This window comes from Sorex fumeus, unplaced genomic scaffold, assembly GCF_029834395.1.
Source record: "Sorex fumeus unplaced genomic scaffold, SorFum_2.1 ptg000098l, whole genome shotgun sequence".
Classification (NCBI taxonomy): Eukaryota; Metazoa; Chordata; class Mammalia; order Eulipotyphla; family Soricidae; genus Sorex; species Sorex fumeus.
In genome coordinates, this window is record NW_026606155.1 from 4,056,913 (window position 1) to 4,077,921 (window position 21,009).

Here is a 21,009-nt window from a genome sequence, read left to right on the forward strand (position 1 = left end):
TCTCCAACCTACCCCCATGTGGGGCTTCTACCTAGGTAAAAGTCCGTTGCTAGGGAGGTTACCAAGGGGGTTGGGAGTGGTGATGGTCTTCTTTGAAATTCCTTTCCTGACTTTTGTTTCTGCAGGAGCTTCTGTTGGTCAGGTGTCAAAGAAACAGTTTTGGAGTTTCTGGTTAACCTCTCTCTGATCCTTAATTGGTCTCTATTTCTTCTGCTGTCATCCCTGTAAATGTCTCCATGAGGTCAGGGCTACTGCTTCCCAGGAGATTTACTGCCATTGCCTTGGGAAGGGGCCTTCCCTATCTGCCGGCCTACATCATTATGAGAGCAGCATTCATTTTGCCTTTCTCTTTTCCACAGTCAAGTTCTTGTTTCTATAGTAGTGCACCATTTCGCAAATGGTTGCCCTGCTTACATCAACTGACAACGAGGCAGAGAGTTTTAAGCCCCAAAGTCATAAGCTTTCTTGTGGACGAAGAGAACAGATGTGGGATCTATCTTCTACATAAAGTGGTGAGCACACAGTTCCCGGGGATGGTTCTGGACTCTGAGTAGCTACCATATCAATCTCAAGTTCTTTTCTCTGGGAGTCAGCGTTGATAACATTGGCTAGAGGGGACTGTTTCCTGGAAGACCTGATTTGTTTTGCCTCTGCCCGCTCATTGAGTTTGATGGCTATTAAAAATACAATGTTATTTGCCTAGCCATGATTCTTCCTTGCTTCCCGCCCCCCCGCCCCCACCGGATGAATGCAACCTGAGTTTGGTCTAGATCAAGGTAAGAAATATTTGTGGCTGATGGCAACTGTATATTTGCAGAAGCTTGTACTTCTAGTCACATAGGGAAAAGCTTTTACCACCCCACCCCAGCCCCTGGGTTCAACTCTATCGACTGTCCGATGCACTCGGTAAAAACTGACCTTTGCTCCATGAAACAGGGAGTTGGAATAATTAAAAATGAAATGAAATTTCCACAGTTCTCTATTTCCTGTCCCAACGCTTCTTAACCCTTACTGTGACTTAGAATTATTCTGAGTCATGTAGGCATAGGGGATCAAGGGAGCAAACCCTCAGTCCTCTCCTCATGACGTTAGGGGAGGTGGGGGGATATTCTTTCCTAAACCCTCTTACATTCAGTATCTGGAGTCCTACAAACTAAGCTGGCAAAGGACAGATTTGCAAGATAAAAGCAGTTTGTTTACGTGTGAGTCTCACCCACAGGAGAATATCAGTCATGGGTGAAAAGTGGAGGGTAGAATGTGGACCTTAGATACCGTCTTAATAGGTTAAGGAGGTGGAGAAAGTACTTGGGGAAGACAAGTGACCTTCTGAAAGAGAAATGTGTTTTCAGGACAAACAGAAGATAGAAAAGGTTTGTGATAGTGTTTGTTTATACAGCTATGAATGCTTTTTTTGCTCTTCAAAAGTCTTTCCGCTCCCCAGGAGGAGGGATTTGGGATTGGTTTTGTTTGAGTTCTCCCTTCTGGAAGGAGATCCACCCCAAAGAAATATTTGTGGCTGATGGCAACTGTATATTTGCAGAAACTTGTGCTTCTAGTCACGTAGGAAAAAGCTTTTTACCACCCCACCCCAGCCCCTGGGTTCAACTCTATTGACTGTCCGATGCACTCGGTAAAAATTGACCTTTGCTCCATAATGGTGTATTTTGGGATACATATGATGATCCTCTTAAAGATCATGATCCAGTGAAATTAGACTGTGTCCCAGGCATTCACGTTCTTTCAAAAGTGTTCTGGTACTAAGAGAGGAAAGGAGGTAAGGCACTTCCTTACATGTGGCCAGTTTTGTTCGATTCTAGCACTCCATGTGATCCGCAAAGCACTGCAAGGGGCCGCTGCTGGGCACAGAGCCAAGAGTAGCCCCTGAGCACTGCAGGTGTCACTAAACTGCTTCCCACTAAAACACAATTTGGTGCCATAATTAAGAGCACTGGAATCTGCCAAATTCAATGACAATTCTATCATACCTCTCCCACACCAATTACTATAGAAATTTTGAACAAATTATGTCATTTCCTTGTCAGCCTCTATTGCAGGGACATGTGACTGTGAAGAGGAAGTGGGGGGCAGGGGCCAGAGTCCAGAGATATTGATGATTGTTTAACTCTTCCAATTCTGGGCGACATTTATGGGCATGTCCCTGTCTTCATCCAAAAGTCAAGTGACAGGCACGTGGGGACATGGACTAGCAAGAAAAGCCACAGGGGGGTGGGGGCGGGGAGAAATGCTTAGCACGTCTTCCTTTATTTCTAGAAACAAACTTCTGCCACGGTGAACACCTTCAAATACAACAGTCTAAGTATAACAACTAAATTTCCGACCTTCATTTTCCCTCGATCGTTCTCGAAGCCCCTAGGGATGGTATTTCATCCACGAAGCCACTTTCTGTACGCTTACGGCAATCAGGTATGTACATGTGACCTCCCCCACCACAGTTCAGGCTTGTACGCTGAGTGGCTGCATGTCAGGTAAGAAAGAGATTCACTGATGAGCAAAAACTCATCAGTGATGGAGACTGATGAAGAGAGAATGAGAGGAGAAGATGACTGAGGCAGTGAACATCTGCTAAACTTTTTTCCATTTATGATTGAAAAGAAACGAGATGAAGTGCCAGGGTGATAGTACAGAGGGTAGGACGTTTACGTTGCATGTGGTCAACCTGGGTTTGATCTGGCATCCCATACGGTCTCCCAAGTCTGCCAGGAGTGACCCACTCCTGGAGGGTTCAGGTGGCCATATGGATTGTCCAGGATGGAACCCAGATTTGTCACATTCAAGGCAAGCACCTTACCAGCTGCACTATCTCTCCAGACCAAAACCTTCGAAAAATTCTTTTTGTTTTGTTTAGTTTGTTTTGTTTTGGGGCCACATCCAACAGTGCTCCAGGTTACTTCTGGCTCTTCATGCAATTACTCCTGGTGGTATTCAGGGAAGTCTATGAGATGTTGGGGATCCAACCTGGGTCAGCCGCATGCTAGGCAAGTGTCACCGGCTGTGCTATCTCTCCACCACCACCCACCAACCTTCAAACAATTCTTATTGGAAAATGAGGAAGCAGAGAAAATTATTTGCAGTAGAGAAATATATCTGAGGGTTTACAAAGGTTCCCAGGACACATTGATGAAAATATACCAAGGGGTGCTTAATATGAAAATATGAAAAGTTCATACCAAGAGCATACTTAATATAAACTTGCCAGATGCCTAGAACATGAAGTTTTATGTCAGTATAGAAAACACACTCTCCGCTCAGTCCTAACTGCTTCAGACCTTTATATATGAGGGGACACCCGCCTCCCACTGGGGAGACAATGAGAACCATTTTATTCTGCATTCATGCTTTGTGAACCAGGAATCCGCCACCTTCCAGGAAAGAAGCAGAATAGGCAGAGAAGGTAAGGAGTCTGTGGTCTCAGCATGTGTGAGACAGAGACATTGAGAGACAGAGACTAACAGAGACAGACACCAGGGGACTCAGGGGCAGAGATATGCAGAAACAGAGACAAGAGAGAAAGAGAGGGAAAGAAAGAGGTATAAGCCACAAAGATCCCAGGTGCTTTGAGGGAAGACTGGGAGGATGGGGTAATTGGACAGCTTTGTAGGGACCACTGTCTTATTTCTTTTCTATAGATATGGCTTTCAATGGATGGTGGCAACACTTTTGAATTAATCGCTAGCTTTTATTATGAATACATCAAGGAAACTTCTCACAGTTTTTATACTTCAGACATTGTTTTTATTTCCGATCGTGGAAACATTTATAGGACAAAGGCAGGTAAGAATAATACATGGCCTGGTGAGCTATGACCTCCATATAAAAATATATGGGATGAAACCCAACCTGTGTATTCATTGGCTATTCTAACTTATGGGGTTAACAGATTTCTAAAAGTTATCTGATGGTAAAATACTCATAGCGTCAAAAATTGATCCTCTTGTGTTGGAATATTGAATGTAATAAATTACTGTGAACAACTTTATAAAAATAATACATTTTTTCATTGATCCTCTTACCCATTTTGGAGTGTAGAATTGAGTGGTATTAAATACATTCAGAATGTTCTGCAACCATCACCACCACGCATGTCAGTGATTTTTTTCAACTTGTCACTGTCACTGTCATCCCATTGTTCATTGATTTGCTCAACCGGGCACCAGGACCATCTCCATTCATCCCTGTGGCATGGTAGTATAGCCCAATGGCATATTGGGGGCTCTTTCAGGGTCAGGGGAATGAGGACCGTCATTGTTGCTGTTTTTGGCATATCGAATACATCTCAGGGGAGCCAGAAGGGCGGGATACTCTCAGTAGCTTACTGTGCTCTCTGAGAGGGACGGAAGCTTTTGGAGCAGGAAATACTGTGTTGCTTTCCTCCAGAAGCTTTATTTTACAGTCATTTAAAAGTCACTTGACTATAAACGACTTTTCAGCTTACAAATTGAAATTCTGTACTTTTAAATAATTCGTCTCATTCTCCTTCCTGTGTCCCAGCCCATGGCCATCATGCTCCTTTCTGTCTCCCTGACCAATAAAAGTCCATGGTGTATACATACCATCTCCTACCAATCCATCCAAGAGTTGGGTTGCTTCCGTGTTTTCACTATCGTAAACAGCACTGCTGTGAACTTGGATAGGTACTTAAGTCACTGAAATCCCACCTTTAGTTCCTCTGGACACATCCCAATTGCACAACTACAATTGATAGATCCTATAGCAAGTCTAGTTTTAGGTTTGGTGGCTGAAGGAGGGCAAATGTGCCAATCCCTTAGGTGATTCTTAATCAGCCCAGCCAGAAGTTCAGTGCAAGGATACAGTGTTGCTCCTCAGAAACCCCCAGTAGTGCCAGGGACCAGATTGGAACAAGCAACTGCTCTCTCTCTCTCTCTCTCTCTCTCTCTCTCTCTCTCTCTCTCTCTCTCTCTCTCTCTCTCTCTCTCTCTCTCTCTCCCATCCCTAGTTTGAAGTTTTTGAGGAACTGCTGTTCTGTTTTCCACAGTAGGGTATACCACCACAAATAAAGGGTTCAAATTTATGTATCCACATCCTTGCCAAACCCTGTTGTTGTGTGTATGTATGTGTGTGTGTGTCTGTGTGTGTGTTTAACAGTAAACGTACTCACTGTCACTGTCACTGTCCTCCCATTGTTCATCGATTTGCTCGAGCAGGCAGCAGTAACATCTCACAACAAATTGTGAGGCTTGTTGTTACTGTGTTTGGCATAAACATACTCATGAGTATGATATTTGTTTTTACAAGGGCATAAATGTTTAGGGGTACAGCACGTAGGGCGTTTGCCTTGCAGGCGGCCGACCCAAGTTCAATCCCCAGCATCCCATATGTTCCCCAAGCTTTGCCAGGAGTAATTCCTGAGCGCAGAGCCAGAAGTAACCCCTGAGCATAGCCAGGTGTGACCCAAAAAGAAAGAAATAATCAGCCTGCAGAGTCTCCCCTCCATGCCAGGACACAAATGTTTATGTTTTAGAGATATAATGTTAAGGGATATAATACTGCACCCACCAACAAAGTGTGTGGCTCTCCCCCACCACTGTCCACACCTCGTAGTTTTGTTTTGCATTTCACACGCTGACTGACCTTTTGTGTACCTTCCTAGAGAAATGTCCGTTCAATTACTTTAGCAATTTTCTTGTTTTGTTTTGTTTTGGCCACACCTGGTGCTGTTCAGGACTTACTTCTGGCTCTGTGCTCAGGGATCACTCTTGGTGGGCTTGGAGAACCATATGGGGTGTCAGGGATCAAACCCGGGTCATAATCCATGCAAGGTAAATGCCATCTCTGCTGTACTATTGCTCCAGTTTCTGCGTTAGCCATTTTTTAATCACATTGTTTTGTTGTTGAATTTTAAGAGATGCATATATGGGCACTTTTAAAATTCTCAGGACTAGGACGAAGGAGATATTACTGGGGCCTGCTCGAGGCAATCAATGAACAGCAGGATGACAGTGATACAGTGATATACGGGGATATATGTATATGGGTATATATATCAGCATGTTAATCCCCCGTCAGATAAATTATTTTGAACTATATTTTCTCTTATTTTGTGAATTACCTTGACTTTCTCGGTTAATCTAATTACTAAATAAATTTATACTTTTTTTTTTTTAGTTTTTGGGTCACACCCAATGGTGCTCAGGGATCACTCCTGGCAGGGGGGACCATATGGGGTGCCCAGGATAGAGCCTGCTGTACTATCCCTCCAGCCCCTTGTCTCATTCTTCTTGATGCTATGGTATTGTCTTCCTAATTCTCTCTACTGTTAGTAAGTGAACCCAAAACAAATGCACCCCCAAAAGTCACAGCTATAAAATGATGCATAAAAAATGAAAAAAACATTACGTTTTTGTAAGCTTTGACAGCTAAATTTAAAAAAATAATACAAGGCCATGTTGATATTAAAGTAAAATTCAGAATAAGGTGCTTATAAATAGAAGTGCACGGCGCCAGGGGGCCAGTTGGTGGGTGTGACCCCCGCCTACTGGAATTTGGAGGATCTGGGTGGAGGATGCTCGGCCCCAATTCGAGTAGGCTTGGAGATCTCGGCCCAGGAACCCGCGTGACATTGTCCCTCTGCCAGTACCTTCATGTGTGCAGAGAATGGTCTCAGCATGGTGGTGGCTGGTCCCATCAGCGGCCAAGACTCAGAGACTATAAAAACCAGCTCCAGGAAGAAGAACAGTGCAGTCTCCTGCCCCCACGCCTGACTGTCCTTGCCGCCCGGGCCCCTTGGAGGGGAGCGGGTTGAGCTTTCCTCCCCGCCCCGACCAGGGCTCCGGCAGCCAAAGACCTCCAGGACCAGCTCCCTGAACCGCGCCCCCACGCGGCCCCGCCTACTGTCATCTTATTATGACATCTTATTATCTCATTCCTACTTTGGACAAACTGGCAGGCTACCGAATGTAGCCTGCCCACATGGCAGAGTCTGGCAAACTCCCCGTGGCGTACCAAATATGCCAAATATCAAATATGCCAAGTAACAATGATGGGTCTCATTCTCCTAAAGAGCCTTGAATATAATCTCAGGGCTAGGATGAAGGAGACGTTACTGGGGCCTGCTCGAGGCAATCGACGATTAACAGGATGATTTGTGATTTTGTGTGAAATAGAAGTGCATCTCATTTAATTAGGCGATTAAATATCATATATTCTATAGTAAATAAAAGGAAAAATTATTATAGCTAAAATCTATGACCCAAAAATCCAACACGGGCATTTGCCTTACAAGCAGCCAACATGGCCGACCCGAGTTCGATTCCTCCGCCCCCCTCGGAGAGCCCGGCAAGCTACTGAGAGTATCTCGTCCGCACGGCAGAGCCTGGCAAGCTCCCCGTGACGTATTCGATATGCCAAACACAGTAACAACAAGTCTCACAATGGAGACATTACTGGGCCCACTCAAGCAAATTGATGAACAACGGGAGGACCGACCAACCGCTAATAAAACTTTGACATTTTTCTATTTGTGTTGTACCAAAAAACCTAAAGTTATGTTTTGTTTTGGTGTCATTTTGGAATCGTACTGATGGTACTGATGAAATTTGCTTTTGGCGGCAGACTTTACTTCACTAACAAAATGTCCACGTGGCAGCAAACATCCTTTCTTCCTCTCTTTTCATGGCTAAGTGACATCCATTGATTGCACATTTATCAGGACACTGAGGCTGGTGGACGGCTGAGTGTGGACACTCTGTTTATTCCTTAGAGCCCTGGCGCTGGTGTGTGTCCGGATGTTTACAACACATTTTGACTGCTCTAGAAACATTTACCAATCAGCTTTCATGTACAAACAGACTTTCAGTTCTCAGGGTCTGTTAGGAGAACTGTCCTTGTCGCATTAGTGCCCCCGCTATGTTTCAGCAGCTGCTAGGGTACTCCAGGACCATCTTCCATGCCCTCCAGCGGTGGATGCACGGGTGGTCGGTTTGTTTCGGGTTTTTATTTTTTTTTTCTCTTTTTGGGTCACACCTAGCGATGCACAGGGGTTACTCCTGGCTCTGCACTCAGGAGTTACTCCTGGCGGTGCTCAGGGGACCATATGGGATGCTGGGAATCGAACCCAGGTCGGCCACGTGCAAAGCAAACGCCGTACCCGGTGTACTATCTCTCCAGACCCTGTTTCGGTTCTTTAATTCATTTAAGATGTTGGCTGGTGCATACGACTGGTGGCTCACGCTTGGATGTCACATTGGACATACGGTACCAACAGAAATGATTATTGTTGTCAAATGTTCACCTTACACTTTAGTTCGGTGACAAGGCATTAAGAGTTAAGTCATCAAATGGCGGGAAAACCAAACTGCAGCACCAGCCTTCAGCGCGTCAATCAAGACCTAAACAACAAGACCTTTGAAAGGGAAATGAGTATGCATGCATTTCCGAGAGTCATCTTTGCCATTTTAAGAAATTCAGCCATACTTTAAGAAAGATAGATCTGGGGTTGGAGCAATAGTACAGTGGGTAGGGTGTTTGCCTTGCACACAGCCGACCTGGGTTTGAGTCCCAGCATCCCATAAGGTCCCCCAAGCACTGCCAGGGGTAATTCCTGAGTGCAAAGCCAGGAAGATCCCCTGAGCATTGCCAGGTGCGACCCAAAAAGCAAAAACAACAACAAGAAAGATCACACCTGTGCCCATAACAGTTCAGAACCACAAATATCTAAAATTGCCAATGGTTTTACAATGGTAAGTGAAGATTATTGAAATTCTCCAAACACAATAGTACAGCAAGGGAGGGCATTTGATCCCCTGCATCCCATATGGTGCCCCAAGTGCCCTCAGGAGTAATTCCTGAGTGCAGAGTCAGGAGCAAGACCTGAGCACAACCAGGTGTGGCCCCAAATCCTAAATAAATAAATAAGTAAGTAAAATGAAAGTACTATCCAAATAGGTATTCATGGATTTTTATGTCAAATATAGAATGTTTAGAGAGACAAAATGAATGCAATAATTGCATTCATTTCCAGGCTATTTAAAAAAAAAGCATAGTATGTGAATAATAACCAAAGACAATAGAAACAAAGACCAGGGGGACTGGTCCATGGTAGGAAGCCTGAGACCAAGGGGGGTGGGGTGGGAGGGCAGTTAAGACAGAGAAGGGACCACTAGGACAATGATAGTTGGATAGTTGGAAACAACCACTCTGGACCAAAACTGAGTGCTGAAAGGAGGAAAAGTGAGATGCATGATACCCTTTCAGTAATGGTATTGCAAACCACAGCACCTGAAAGGAAAATGAGACACAGACAGATGGGGGCGGGGGGAGAGAGAGAGAGAGAGAAAAGAAGGGGAGAGAAGTGTCTGCCACTGAGACACAGGCAGGCTGCAGAGATAGGCCAGAGAGAAACTGGGGACATTGGTAGTGGGAAATGGATACTGGTGGACATTGAATGACTGAAACCCAATCATGAACAACTTTGTAACTGTGTGTCTCAAGTGGTTCAATTAAAACAAAACATAAAGAAAGGCCAAAGGGCACCTGTCACACAGAAGAACCCTCAGGCCACCAGCCATTAGGGAAATGTGATCAAAACCACAATGAATGAGGACTTCTCAGACTCTGGCGTGGCCCCAGAAAGACTCGACACTCTCCCTTCTTTTATTTCTGCTTTTTTTTTCTTTTCGTGTCACACCAGGTGATGCACAGGGGTTACTCCTGCCTCATGTACTCAGGAATTATCCTGTTGGTGCTCGGGGGATCATATGGGATGCTGGGAATCGAACCCACGTCGACTGCGTGCAAGGCAAACGCCCTATCAGCTGTGCTATCGCTCCAGCCCCTCTCCCTTCTTAAGTGGGCTTACATCCCCTAATTTGAGTTGTTGAGGTGCTTAGTATTTGTACAAAATTTAAATAATCTATATTCTACTCTCTGGAAGTAAGTTCTATATCTAATGCATGATTTGTGTGGATTTGCTCTGGGTTTTCTTTTCACCTTCTTGAATATATTTCTTGAGATGTGCCCTTTCTTACCAGGAGAGGGAATATACCTTTCGCTGGGTTTCAGGTGGTCCCTTTTTCCTCTTGTTGTGCTGTTGATGTCATGTCTAAGAAACCGTGATCTTTGGCCATTGACTTCTCTGTTTTCGTTCTTTCCCTTTTTTGGTTCTGGGGGGGCTACACTTGGTGGTGTTTCAGGCTTACTTAAAATAGTTCCATTGAGTAGGTGGGGGGGAGACCGTAAGCCAGTGAGGAAAGATGGAGTCTTGCAGTTCACACAGTTTGGATGGAACTCAAGGGTATCAGTTAAATGAAGTAAGTAAGAGGGAGAAGTATCAATACAGGATGATCTCACTGATTAGTGGCGGAGAAAGAGAGAAAAAAAGCAAGGGAAAGGAAGGTTTCAAATGATGTCCATCTCTTGGCCCTGGATTACAGAACGAAAAATGCCAAGTGAGGGCCAAGGGGGTCAGAGAATAATGAAGTCGTTATTTTGATGGGGGACAGGTGAGGTCACTTTGTATGCCAAAACCATAAGTATTAACACTGATGTAATCATGTCACTGATCTACAATAATGAAATTCTGGGGTTAAGAATTTACCCTCCCAAAAATATACCAATGGTGGGGGCACTGGAGAGGTAACGTTGTGGGTAGGGTGCTTGCCTTACACAGAGCTGGCTTGAGCTCAATTCCCAACACCACATATGTTCCCGTGAGCCCTACCAGGAATAAGCCTTGGGCACCACTGGGTGTAACCCCCAAAACCAAAATTAATAAAATTTAGAAAAGAAGTGGGATTGGAGGTCAGGAGTTACTGACACTGGTGGCTGGTATGGAGTTAGAGCATTATGTACTTGTATAGTTAACAACATTGTAAATCAGGGGCCTAAGTAAAAAAAAAAGATATTAAAACAAAAGAATTTGGCACCAACTTGTTACTCACATGTAAAGGTAGCAGAAGGATGTTGTAGGTGCCATAATCAGAAAGTCTGAGATTCATTGGTTGTCAGACGCATTTTCTTCTGACACAAAGGAGAAAAACCTCTTCCAGACCACCTTGACAGTGACTCTGAGGGAGGAAGGGGTGAGTCACATAATTTCTGCTGCTTGTAGTTGTGGTCTTTGGTAAGAGAATCACTTTGCATGCATCTCAGTAGTAAACCAAGTGAAATAAATGCAAGATGCTTTAATGGGGGACAGTGAACTGCAAGATTTCATTTATAAGTAAATTAAAAAACTTATTTACTTGTGGATTTTCTTCTTCTTTCCTTGGTTCTATACAATTTATGTGGGGTGTCCTACAGGAATATATGGGATGCTTCCAGGGACATTGGCTTCCTGGGTGAATATACGCCTGGCCAGATGCCTTGCTTTTCTCTTTATCAACTCACAATGACCTTGTTTCAATGCCAAATGGTAGCTTAATATTTTGGAGGTATTTCAGACAGCAAAAAAGTCAACGTGTATTGTACCAATATTCAAGAAAGTAAATTCAGGCAAGTCCCCATGCATGGATAGCCAGTTGATTTCTGTGGCACCAGCATCCCCTGGTGGACAATACTTGTTCAGACACATCAGTTATGAACTGCATCTCCTTTTCAGAGCATCTAAAGGTGGAAAAATGTTACATACTTTTATAGATGAAATTCGGGCTGTCGAACCTTATTTCTGGTTAATATTTTTGTTGTTGTGTATTTATTTCCTACACTTCATTTATTTTTTGTTCACAATAATTTTTTTTCTTTTTTTCATTGTCACCCAGATCCTGATATTCTTTTTTTTTTTAATTTTTATTAGTGAAACACCATGAGGTACAGTTGTAGACTTACAAATTTTTGTGCCTGGGTTTCAATTATACAATGATTAAGTACCCATCCCTCCACCAGTGCCCATTTTCCACCGCCACAGGTCCCGGTATCCCTCCCACCACCCCCCCCCCATCCTCCCCCCCATCCCACCCTGCTTCTGTGGCAGGGCATTCCCTTTTGCTCTCTCTCTCCTTTTGGGTGTTGTGGTTTTCGAAAGAGGCATCGAGTGGCAATCATGTCCGGTCTATAGTCTACTTTCAGCATGCTTCTCCCATCCTGGAGGGTCCTCCCAACACTCTTTATTTGGTGCTCCCTTCTCTATCTGAGATCCCTTTTCCCCTTGCATGTCCTACACTTCATTTAAATACCAAGTTGTTCATGATAATTTGTCACAAGCATTCAATATTCCAACCCCAATCCCACCACCACTGTCACCTTCTCTCCACCATTGTTCCCATTTTCCCAACCACTCGCCAAGCCTGCCCCATTGGTAGGCCCATAATAATTTACTTTATATCACTTGTTACCCATAAATGGCTAAAACCATCGTAGCATTTTTAGCAATTTTTCATAACAAACAATACAATGGCTAACAAAATGATCAAAAAGTATTTCTTTAGAAGAAGATTAGTGATAACTGTTGCATCTCACTATGCTGATATTAAGTCCTTGTCTGAGGAATTACTAAAATGTTGTTACCAGTTAAGCGTTTGTGTTAATGTTTTTGTTCGTTGAGGTTGGTCGGCTTCTACATTCCATCTCGTCCAATCCACCAGGATGTGCTGGATTGCCAGTGTTGTAGAATTTGGGCCTCGAGCCCCAGGAAGTCTAGGGTTTCTAACTGGTCAGTCCCACTGGAATTTTTTACTGATGAGCTTCCATGGTGGTGGAGGTGGCTCGTGGGCATGACTTCCAGGGCTCTAGAAGTACAGGGAAGTGGAGGGAGGTAGCCCACCCCTATCCCCAGAAGGCCCAAAGCTTTCAGTAAAAAGGGCCTGTGGACCTGAGTCTGGAGCAGAGTCCATTTCACTGGGAGGCTCAGTCGTCCTGAGGCGATGGAGTCCGGTCAGAGGGGTAGCTTTAGGGTATGAAAGTGAGTGGGGGGGCTGGAGCAATAGCACATTGGGTAGGACGTTTGCCTTGCACAAGGCCAACGAACTCAACCACCACCATGCTTATGGCTACTCTCTGCACACTCAGGCTGAGCCTCACCCACAAGTGAACCTATTCCTGGACTGCGCGGCCACAAATGTAACACTTCATACCACACTCAGACTCCAAGAGTACTGCACCTCATTTGATGGGGTTCAAAGTAAGAGGCAACCAGCCTTAGAGGGAAATATATTTTTAACATATATATGATATATATATATATATATATATATATATGGTTGTCCTTCATCTAGTGTTCTGCTAATCCTATTCAGGATGACTCGAGTGAACAGTTTGTAGATGACAGACAATAGGCAGATTGGGCGTTAGTTGCCAACATCCCATATGGTTCCCCTGAGCACCGCCAGGAGTGATTCCTGAGTGCAAAGCCAGGAGTAACCCCTGAGCATTGCCAGGTGTGACACAGAAAGGGAAAAAAAGTGAGTGGCTGCAGGGGCTTTGTTTGGGGGATCCCAGCCTGTCCCCCTCCAAGAGTTCCCGGAGTGTCTCAGCTAGGTACAGTTGAATTGGTTAATCTTAAGGGTCTACTTGATAGAGTCAGGAGGTATACTGTGATTAAACATGATTTCTGAGCATTTTAGAGAATGTTTGTGGGTGAGCTCACCATCTGGTTCAATGGACTCAATACACTTCCCTCCCCAATGTGGACAGCCAACATCCTGCTGAGTATTAAAGTCAAACAAAAGGCAGATAAAATAAATCTGCTCCCTTTTCTGTCTTTCTTCCTGCCTGAATAGTTTTCTTTGCCTTCTCTTGGACTTGGCATGACATGGGTGGGCCCCTAGCTCCCCAGTCACCCTTGGTTCTCTTCCTACATGCTAGATCTCGGACCTCGTGGCCTCCATTACTGCCTGCAGGAGTCAATCCTGTGTACGAATCTCTTCTTCCAGCTACTTGGAGCATAGGAGCAGGAATAGGCTGATTGTGTTGGAGGGGATGCGTCATCATTGAATTCTTTCGATATACTTTGAGGCTACAGTCAATGGGGGTTGCTGGTGGATTAAAACTAGAGTGAGAGAGTCGCATGTCCTTCTCTCCCGAAGGAACGCTTGCCATAACCATGCCAGGCTGTTCCATTTAGGGCACCCCAGAGTGGGGCGGGTGAGACACCCTCCCCATCCCTTGGCAGCCGAAAACCTCCAGAACTCAACCACCACCATGCTCATGGCTGCTCTCTGCACACTCAGGCCGAGCCTCACCCACAAGTGAACCTATTCCTGGACTGCGCGGCCGCAAATGTAACACTTCATACCACACTCAGACTCCAAGAGTACTGCACCTCATTTGATGGGGTTCAAAGAAAGAGGCAACCAGCCTTACGGGGAAATATTTTTAACATATATATATATATATATATATATATATATATATATATATATATCACAGGCTCAGCCTTTTTTTTTTTTTGCTTTTTGGGTCACACCCGGCGATGTTCAGGGGTTACTCCTGGCTCTGCCCTCAGGAGTTACTCCTGGCGGTGCTCAGGGGACCATATGGGATGCTGGGAATCGAACCTGGGTCAGCCATATGCAAGGCAAACGCCCTACCCGCTGTGCTATCTCTCCAGTCCCAGGCTCAGCCTTTAACAATATGTTAGTGATCTCTTATAGAAGAGCTTAATGCCCCTCAGTGAAATACAATAATATTCATATTCTTTCCTCTAAGGAAACATTTTTGTAGCATTTTCGGCGGTTTTTCATAACACGGTCACTGTCCTCCCGTTGTTCATTGGTTTGCTCTAGCGGGCCCAGTAACGGTCTCCATCATGAGACTTGTTGTTACTGTGTTTGGCAAACGATACAAAATAAATTATTTCAGTTCTTCTTTGGGGCAGAAGTTGGGGTTCGAGATGGAAACATACAAAACATGGTGGTGGAAAGGTGTCATGGTGGTGGGGTTGGTGTTTGAATATTAAAAGTAATCAAATATTGTGAACTACTTTATAAAATGAAAAATAAATAAACAAAATAAAACTAGAGTAAAGCATTTGGGGAAATTCTCACCAAAAGTCATCCACTACCCAAGCAGCACATCTTAAGAAGAGGGAAACGCTGTTTTAATTATAGCAGCAGACCCAGATGAGTTCATGTCCCAAAGCCTGGGCCTTAAATAAAGGCAGGAGCTTGATTTTATAGCACACCTGACGGAGGGTTGGGGCCCTGACAGGCCGCTGGCAGGAGAGCACAGAAGCAGAAATTTCCAAGCATGTTATTTTGCAGAGCAGGGTCTGGACCCCCTCAAGGACATGAGCATATTTGGAGGATGTCCCCAGGTTATCATGATTCAAGAGCGAGATTCCAACCACCTCCTAGACACCCTAATGCCCTCCATGCTTACACTATGGCCCCCAGACTCAGCTGCCCCCACATAGCTCCTGCTCTCTGGGGTTAGCCCACCTGAAACGTGGGCAGGGGTCTCTTTTCCTGAGGGACTCAGAAGGACACCAGGGTCTGGGGCACAGGTGCGTCATGCAGGTGTCCTGGATGACGAGGAGGGGGGCTGAGGATGCAAGGGACGTGTGTGTGGCCGTGACTGGGACTGGAGATGCTGACTGGCTGCATCCGGACCTCCTGGGAGGTTTATCAGTGTGGAACGCTGGAATTATGGGAGAGAATGAGCCATATTTGCACTTGTCCATTCCAGAGGGACTTAAAACTCTAAAGCGCTGATATAGTCGAGTGCTAGGCATGTTCCCGGGTTTGATTCCCAGCACACATGGTCCCCTGAGAATGGAACATCACATGGGGGAGGGTAAGGATCCTGGTCATTCCCAGAATCACCATGGTGTCATCACCCAGGTCTTTCCCTGCACCGCAGGGCCTGGGCGAGCAGCGCCTCATCCTTGGTCCCTTCCATGGAATGGTCCAACCCACCTGGTTGGCCTAGAATTGCCAGTGGGGCTTCTGGACCACCTTAGCATCACTTTGGAGGAGAAAGAAGAGAGGAAGAGAGAGGAAAGGGGAGAGAGAGGAAAGACTAACACTGGAAGAGAGAGAGAGAGAGAGAGAGAGAGAATATGTAAGGGGAAGCCTCAGAATTGAATTTTGGGACACCCCCAACTCCCCCCAAACACAGTTCTAGAGGGCAAGATAGGGGTCAGGCCACTAACTCTTTCCCCCTTGAGTGCTTCATTAAGTATCCCTCAGGTTCACTTCTCCAACCAAATGGTCATGATAATAGAAATGGAGAGCCAAGAATAGGTGCTGGGATGGGACTCACAAATGTCATATAGTCACTGAGTAAGAAATCTTAAGCCACACAGGGCTAGAGCAACGGAACAATAGTACAGCAGGTAGGGCACTTTCCTTGCACATCGCTGACCCTCAGGTTCAACCCCCAGCATCCCATACAGTTCCCAGAGCACTGCCAGCAATAATTCTTGAGTGCAGAGCCAGGTGTGTCCAAAAAAGCCAAAAAATAAAAATAAAAAGAGGTGTTTGAGCCACGCTCCACCTGAGTCTCTAGGGAGAAGGTGTGCAAGGTACAGTGGGGGATGTTGCCATGGGTTGGTCTCAATCTCCAAATTCTTCTGTCTCTTCCCTATAGGATTAAGCATATATGAGAAATTTGGAATTGTTCGTGAAAAAGCTTTTGCATTGTATTACGATCACATGGGGTTCTTACACAAATTGACTCCGAATGTGTTGGAAGGCATTGACTCCAATGTTGATAATGTTTTTAAGCAGGTCAGTATGGAACACGCTGAAGCAGTTCGCCTTGTTAGACCTCGCAGATACAGAATAATGTAGGGGTGGGAAGGTATTTTCCTTAGGACAAAAATCAAAGTGCTGGGACCAGAGATATCTGATAGGGTCAGACGCTTGCTTTGCATGTGGCTGACCCAGATTCAATCCCTGGCACCCATATGGTCTGCTGATCCCCACCACGAGTGATGCCCGAGTACAGACAAGTATAGCCCAAACATAAACAAACCAACAATTCCCGCCAGTACACCAGCAAAGACTCAGGTCAGTTTTTCTAGGTAGGGCTTAATGCAGAGCCCTCAGCCTGTAGGGAAGGGAACTGAAGCTGGATCCTGATGTTCTGCTCTGCTCTCTAGGCCAACCGTGCAGTGCTGTGTTTCTGTTCACCTGTGTGAGGTGTGTTACTGGGCTGGCCAGGTCCATGGACCATTGGATGCTGGTATAGACTCAGGGAACCGAGCTGCAGTGTGGAGCAACCAAATCATTGGGGAACTCAGTTTTTCAGAAGTTTCCTACATTGCCAGAGCAATATCACAGCGGGTAGGGCGTTTGCCTTGCACGCGGCTGGCCCGGGTTCAATTCCTCCGCCCCTCTCAGAGAGCCTGGCAAGCTACCGAGAGTATCCCGCTCGCACAGCAGAGCCTGGCAAGCTCCCCATGGTGTATTTAATATGTGAAAAACAGTAACAACAAGTTTCACAGTGGAGACGTTACCGGTGCCCACTGGAGCAAATCAATGCACAAAGGGAGGACAGCACAGGACAGTGCTACATTGCTTCATACATTGGAAAGAAAAATCTTAGCTTTAGTTTTTTGGTTGATTATTCTTTTCTTTTTTGGGAGGTGGGGGGTGGGAGGGGGTTGGGGTCACACCCACACCCAGCTCTACTCAAGGGTCACTCCTGGGTCTGCATTTGGGTCCTCTGAGCTCTTCTCCTAGAAGAGCTCAGAGGACCATACACAATGCCACAGGGATTGAACCCAATTGAACCAGAGTGAGCCTTGTGCAAGGCAAGTGCCCTACCCTCTGCAGTGCTGCTCTGCCCCCTTTCTTAAGTGAACTTTTAAGTGATTCAAGTCTGGGGCTGGAGCAATCGCACAGCACCATTTGCCTTGCATATGTCCAACCTGGATTCGATTCCCAGCATCCCATATAGTCCCACCGCCCCCCCCACCGGTCCCCCAGCACCGCCAGGAGTATTTCCTGAGTGCAGAGCCAGGAGTAACCCCTGTGCATCACTAGGTGTGACCCAAAAAGAAAAAAAAATGATTCAAGTCCAAGTGCCTGCCATAGAGACAGGCGAGGGGTGGGAGAGGGACAGGAGGGATCGAGGGGACATTGGTGGTGGGAAATGTACACGAGTGGAGGGGTGGGTGTTGGAACATTGTATGACTGAGACCCAACCATGAAAGCTTTGTAGCTGTATCTCACAGTGATTCAATTCAATAAAATTAACTTAAAAAAATAAACGATTCAAGTCAAAGGCAGAAAGAGGTTTTTGTACTCAGAATTTGTCCAAGACACTCTTTTTTCTTTTCTTTTTTTTTTTTTTGGCTTTTGGGGTCACACTCAGTGATACTCAAGGGTTCCTCCTGGCTCTGCACTCATCAGGAATTACTCCTGGAGATGCTTGGGGGAACCATACAAGATGCCGGAGATCGAACCTGGGTTGGCAGCATGCAAGGCAAAAACCCTACCTGGTGTACTATCATTCTGGTCCCAAGTCCAAGGCACTCTCAACTCAGCTTCATTCCCCCAGCTCCCCACCACCACCAAAATCAGCAACAGGGGTATCTGCTGAAGGAGAAAGCAAGCACAGACCTTTCTCTGGGTCTGTGGTGCAGGCTTGGGCAGGAGCCCTATAGACACAGACCCTTTTCCCTTTCGGGCAGATGTGGGGGGACCTGGTAACTTGCCTACGTTCCCACACCGTTGCAGGCACCAGTGCTTCCGCAGGCTGCCCCTTCCACACACACACATACACACACACACACACACATAGAGACACACACAGAGACACAGATACACACAGAGACACACAGACACACAGACACACAGAACACACTGAGACACACACAGAGATACACACAGACACACACAGACACACACACAGACACACACACAGACACACACACAGACACATACACAGACACATAGTCACAGACTCATACACAGACACACACAGAGAGACACACAGCACACACAGATATACACATACAAACACACACAGACACACACAGATATACACACGGACACACACAGAGACACACAGCACACACGCAGACACACACATATATACATATACGAACACACACAGACATACACACAAACACAGGACACACACACTGAAACACACACAGAGACACATACACACACAGAGACACACACAGAGACACATACACACACAAAAACACACACAGAGACACACAGATACACACAGACACACACAGACACACACAGATACACACAGACACACACAGACATACACACACAGACACACACACAAACACATAGACACACACAGACACACACACTCACACAGAATCACACAGACATACACACAAACACACACACCGCTCCCCAGCTCCAGTCACAGGCAGAATGCTCAGTAGGGGCTGCCTTGCCGTTCCCAGAGTCCTAACATTAACATTGGCATGTTTTCCCGGGCTCCTGTGCTCAGCAACAAAGGTGAGGGCAAGCAGAGGGCATTTTATTGGGAGCAGAGAACAACTTCTAGCAGTGGTCATCACCGCTGGTCCATGCAGCAGGTATAGAAAGGTTGAGAACCACTGTCTCCTACCTGTGTTAGAACTGGGCTCATTAAAAGTCCTGGGCCCTGCTCCGGGCAGGTGGAAGAAGGCTGAGGAGCGCCGATTCAGAGGGTCACGATTTCACTGGGCTTCTCCTTCCAACATCTCTTGCACACCTGCCTCTTATTTTCCTGCCAGGAGTGATCCCTGAGTTCAGGGCCAGGAGTCACCTCTGAGCATCGCTGGGTGTAGCCACATACACACACACACACACACACACACACACACACACACACACACACACAACCCTCCAAATAAGGAGCAAGCCCTGAACTCGGTCCCAACAGATGCATGGACACACAGACACGCACAGACACATACACACACACACACACACACACACGAAGACATTCAAGTCTTTATTCCCACTGTACCACACAGACAAAACACACACTAACCCTCTCCCCACCACCCTCCGGGATGCTTACCATGAGCCACAGAAAACAGAGCTGCTGTCCATGTCTCTGAAAGGAAAGACAGTTTCAACATGCTCTTCTCATCTTCCTTTTGCCAGAATCCCGATCAGAGCTTCCATACAGCACTCGCCCCACAGCTCCTGACCTTCCGTGAGATCATCTTCTTTGCCTATGTGCCCCTGAATGAGTCCCTGTGGAACGTACACAAAAGGAAGTTCTCTGGCATTCACAAAGGCAAAGTTATCAGCTACAGGTACTTGCTGATTTTCCTGCTGGTCACTGAACTTATACCTGGGTTGCTTGGGTCAAGAGGCTGAGCCTTACTCAGGGTCAACTTTGAGGTCAGGAAGCCCAAGTTCTCTGCAGGGGGTGTGTCCCATGACCAAGCACCTGAGTGCCCAGATATCTGGCCTAATCCCCTCCCCACTCTGAGAAACACCCAGCCCATAACCCCGGGCTCTCAGACACAGCTTCACCACTGCAGCATGCTGCCTACCCACCATGCTCCTGCCCGTGGCCATGCCTACGTGGCCTGCAAGCACCGCAGATGAAACAGAGGCCTGCCACGGGGCCAAGTTGGCAGGACCCTGTGTACTTCCGGCCCCACCTGTAGCTAGAGAAGGAACCATTGCAGGTTGTCAGAATCTCCTCCTGTTCCAGATATCATACCCAGCTGAACTAACTCTATGTCAGACATGTACTAGCTATCAATACATAGCTCTCTTTTGGGGGGAGTTGGAAGGGGGTAGCAGGTATCAAACTCAGAGCCCTACACCCAAGAAGACATATACTCTATCACTGAGGCACGTCCTTGGCCCCATACAACACAATGGTTTCTTGTTTGAGTTTGGTTTGAGGGTCACACACAGTCGTGCAGCCTTGCTCCTGATTGACAGACAAGGCAAAGTCCCTAAACCCTATACTAATTCTCCAACACTCAATATATATCTTGACTTACAACCAACAGTTCCGCGCACCATTGGACAGCTCTCTGTGGGCTTGCTGAAGACTGGCACCAGAGGTATAAAAGCGCTGGCAGTGGTGTTGTCTGCAAAGATTGTAGAACTTTCTGTTTTTAATGTCCACGTATGGGTGTTGTTAATTAAAATTTTTTGAATGTGCGTG

The 21,009-nt window shown here is 46.1% G+C and overlaps 1 protein-coding gene across 1 annotated transcript in view; it reads left to right on the forward strand.

The window, feature by feature from the left end:
• CATSPERB (cation channel sperm associated auxiliary subunit beta) overlaps window positions 1–21,009 on the forward strand; it is a 114,820-nt gene that overhangs the window by 38,981 nt on the left and 54,830 nt on the right. Inside the window, exons 11-16 of the mRNA XM_056133317.1 lie at window positions 360–512; window positions 2,272–2,424; window positions 3,648–3,792; window positions 16,501–16,595; window positions 16,753–16,766; window positions 19,949–20,137. Coding sequence (XP_055989292.1) covers window positions 360–512; window positions 2,272–2,424; window positions 3,648–3,792; window positions 16,501–16,595; window positions 16,753–16,766; window positions 19,949–20,137 — 749 coding nt within the window. The remainder of the gene's footprint in view (window positions 1–359; window positions 513–2,271; window positions 2,425–3,647; window positions 3,793–16,500; window positions 16,596–16,752; window positions 16,767–19,948; window positions 20,138–21,009) is intronic.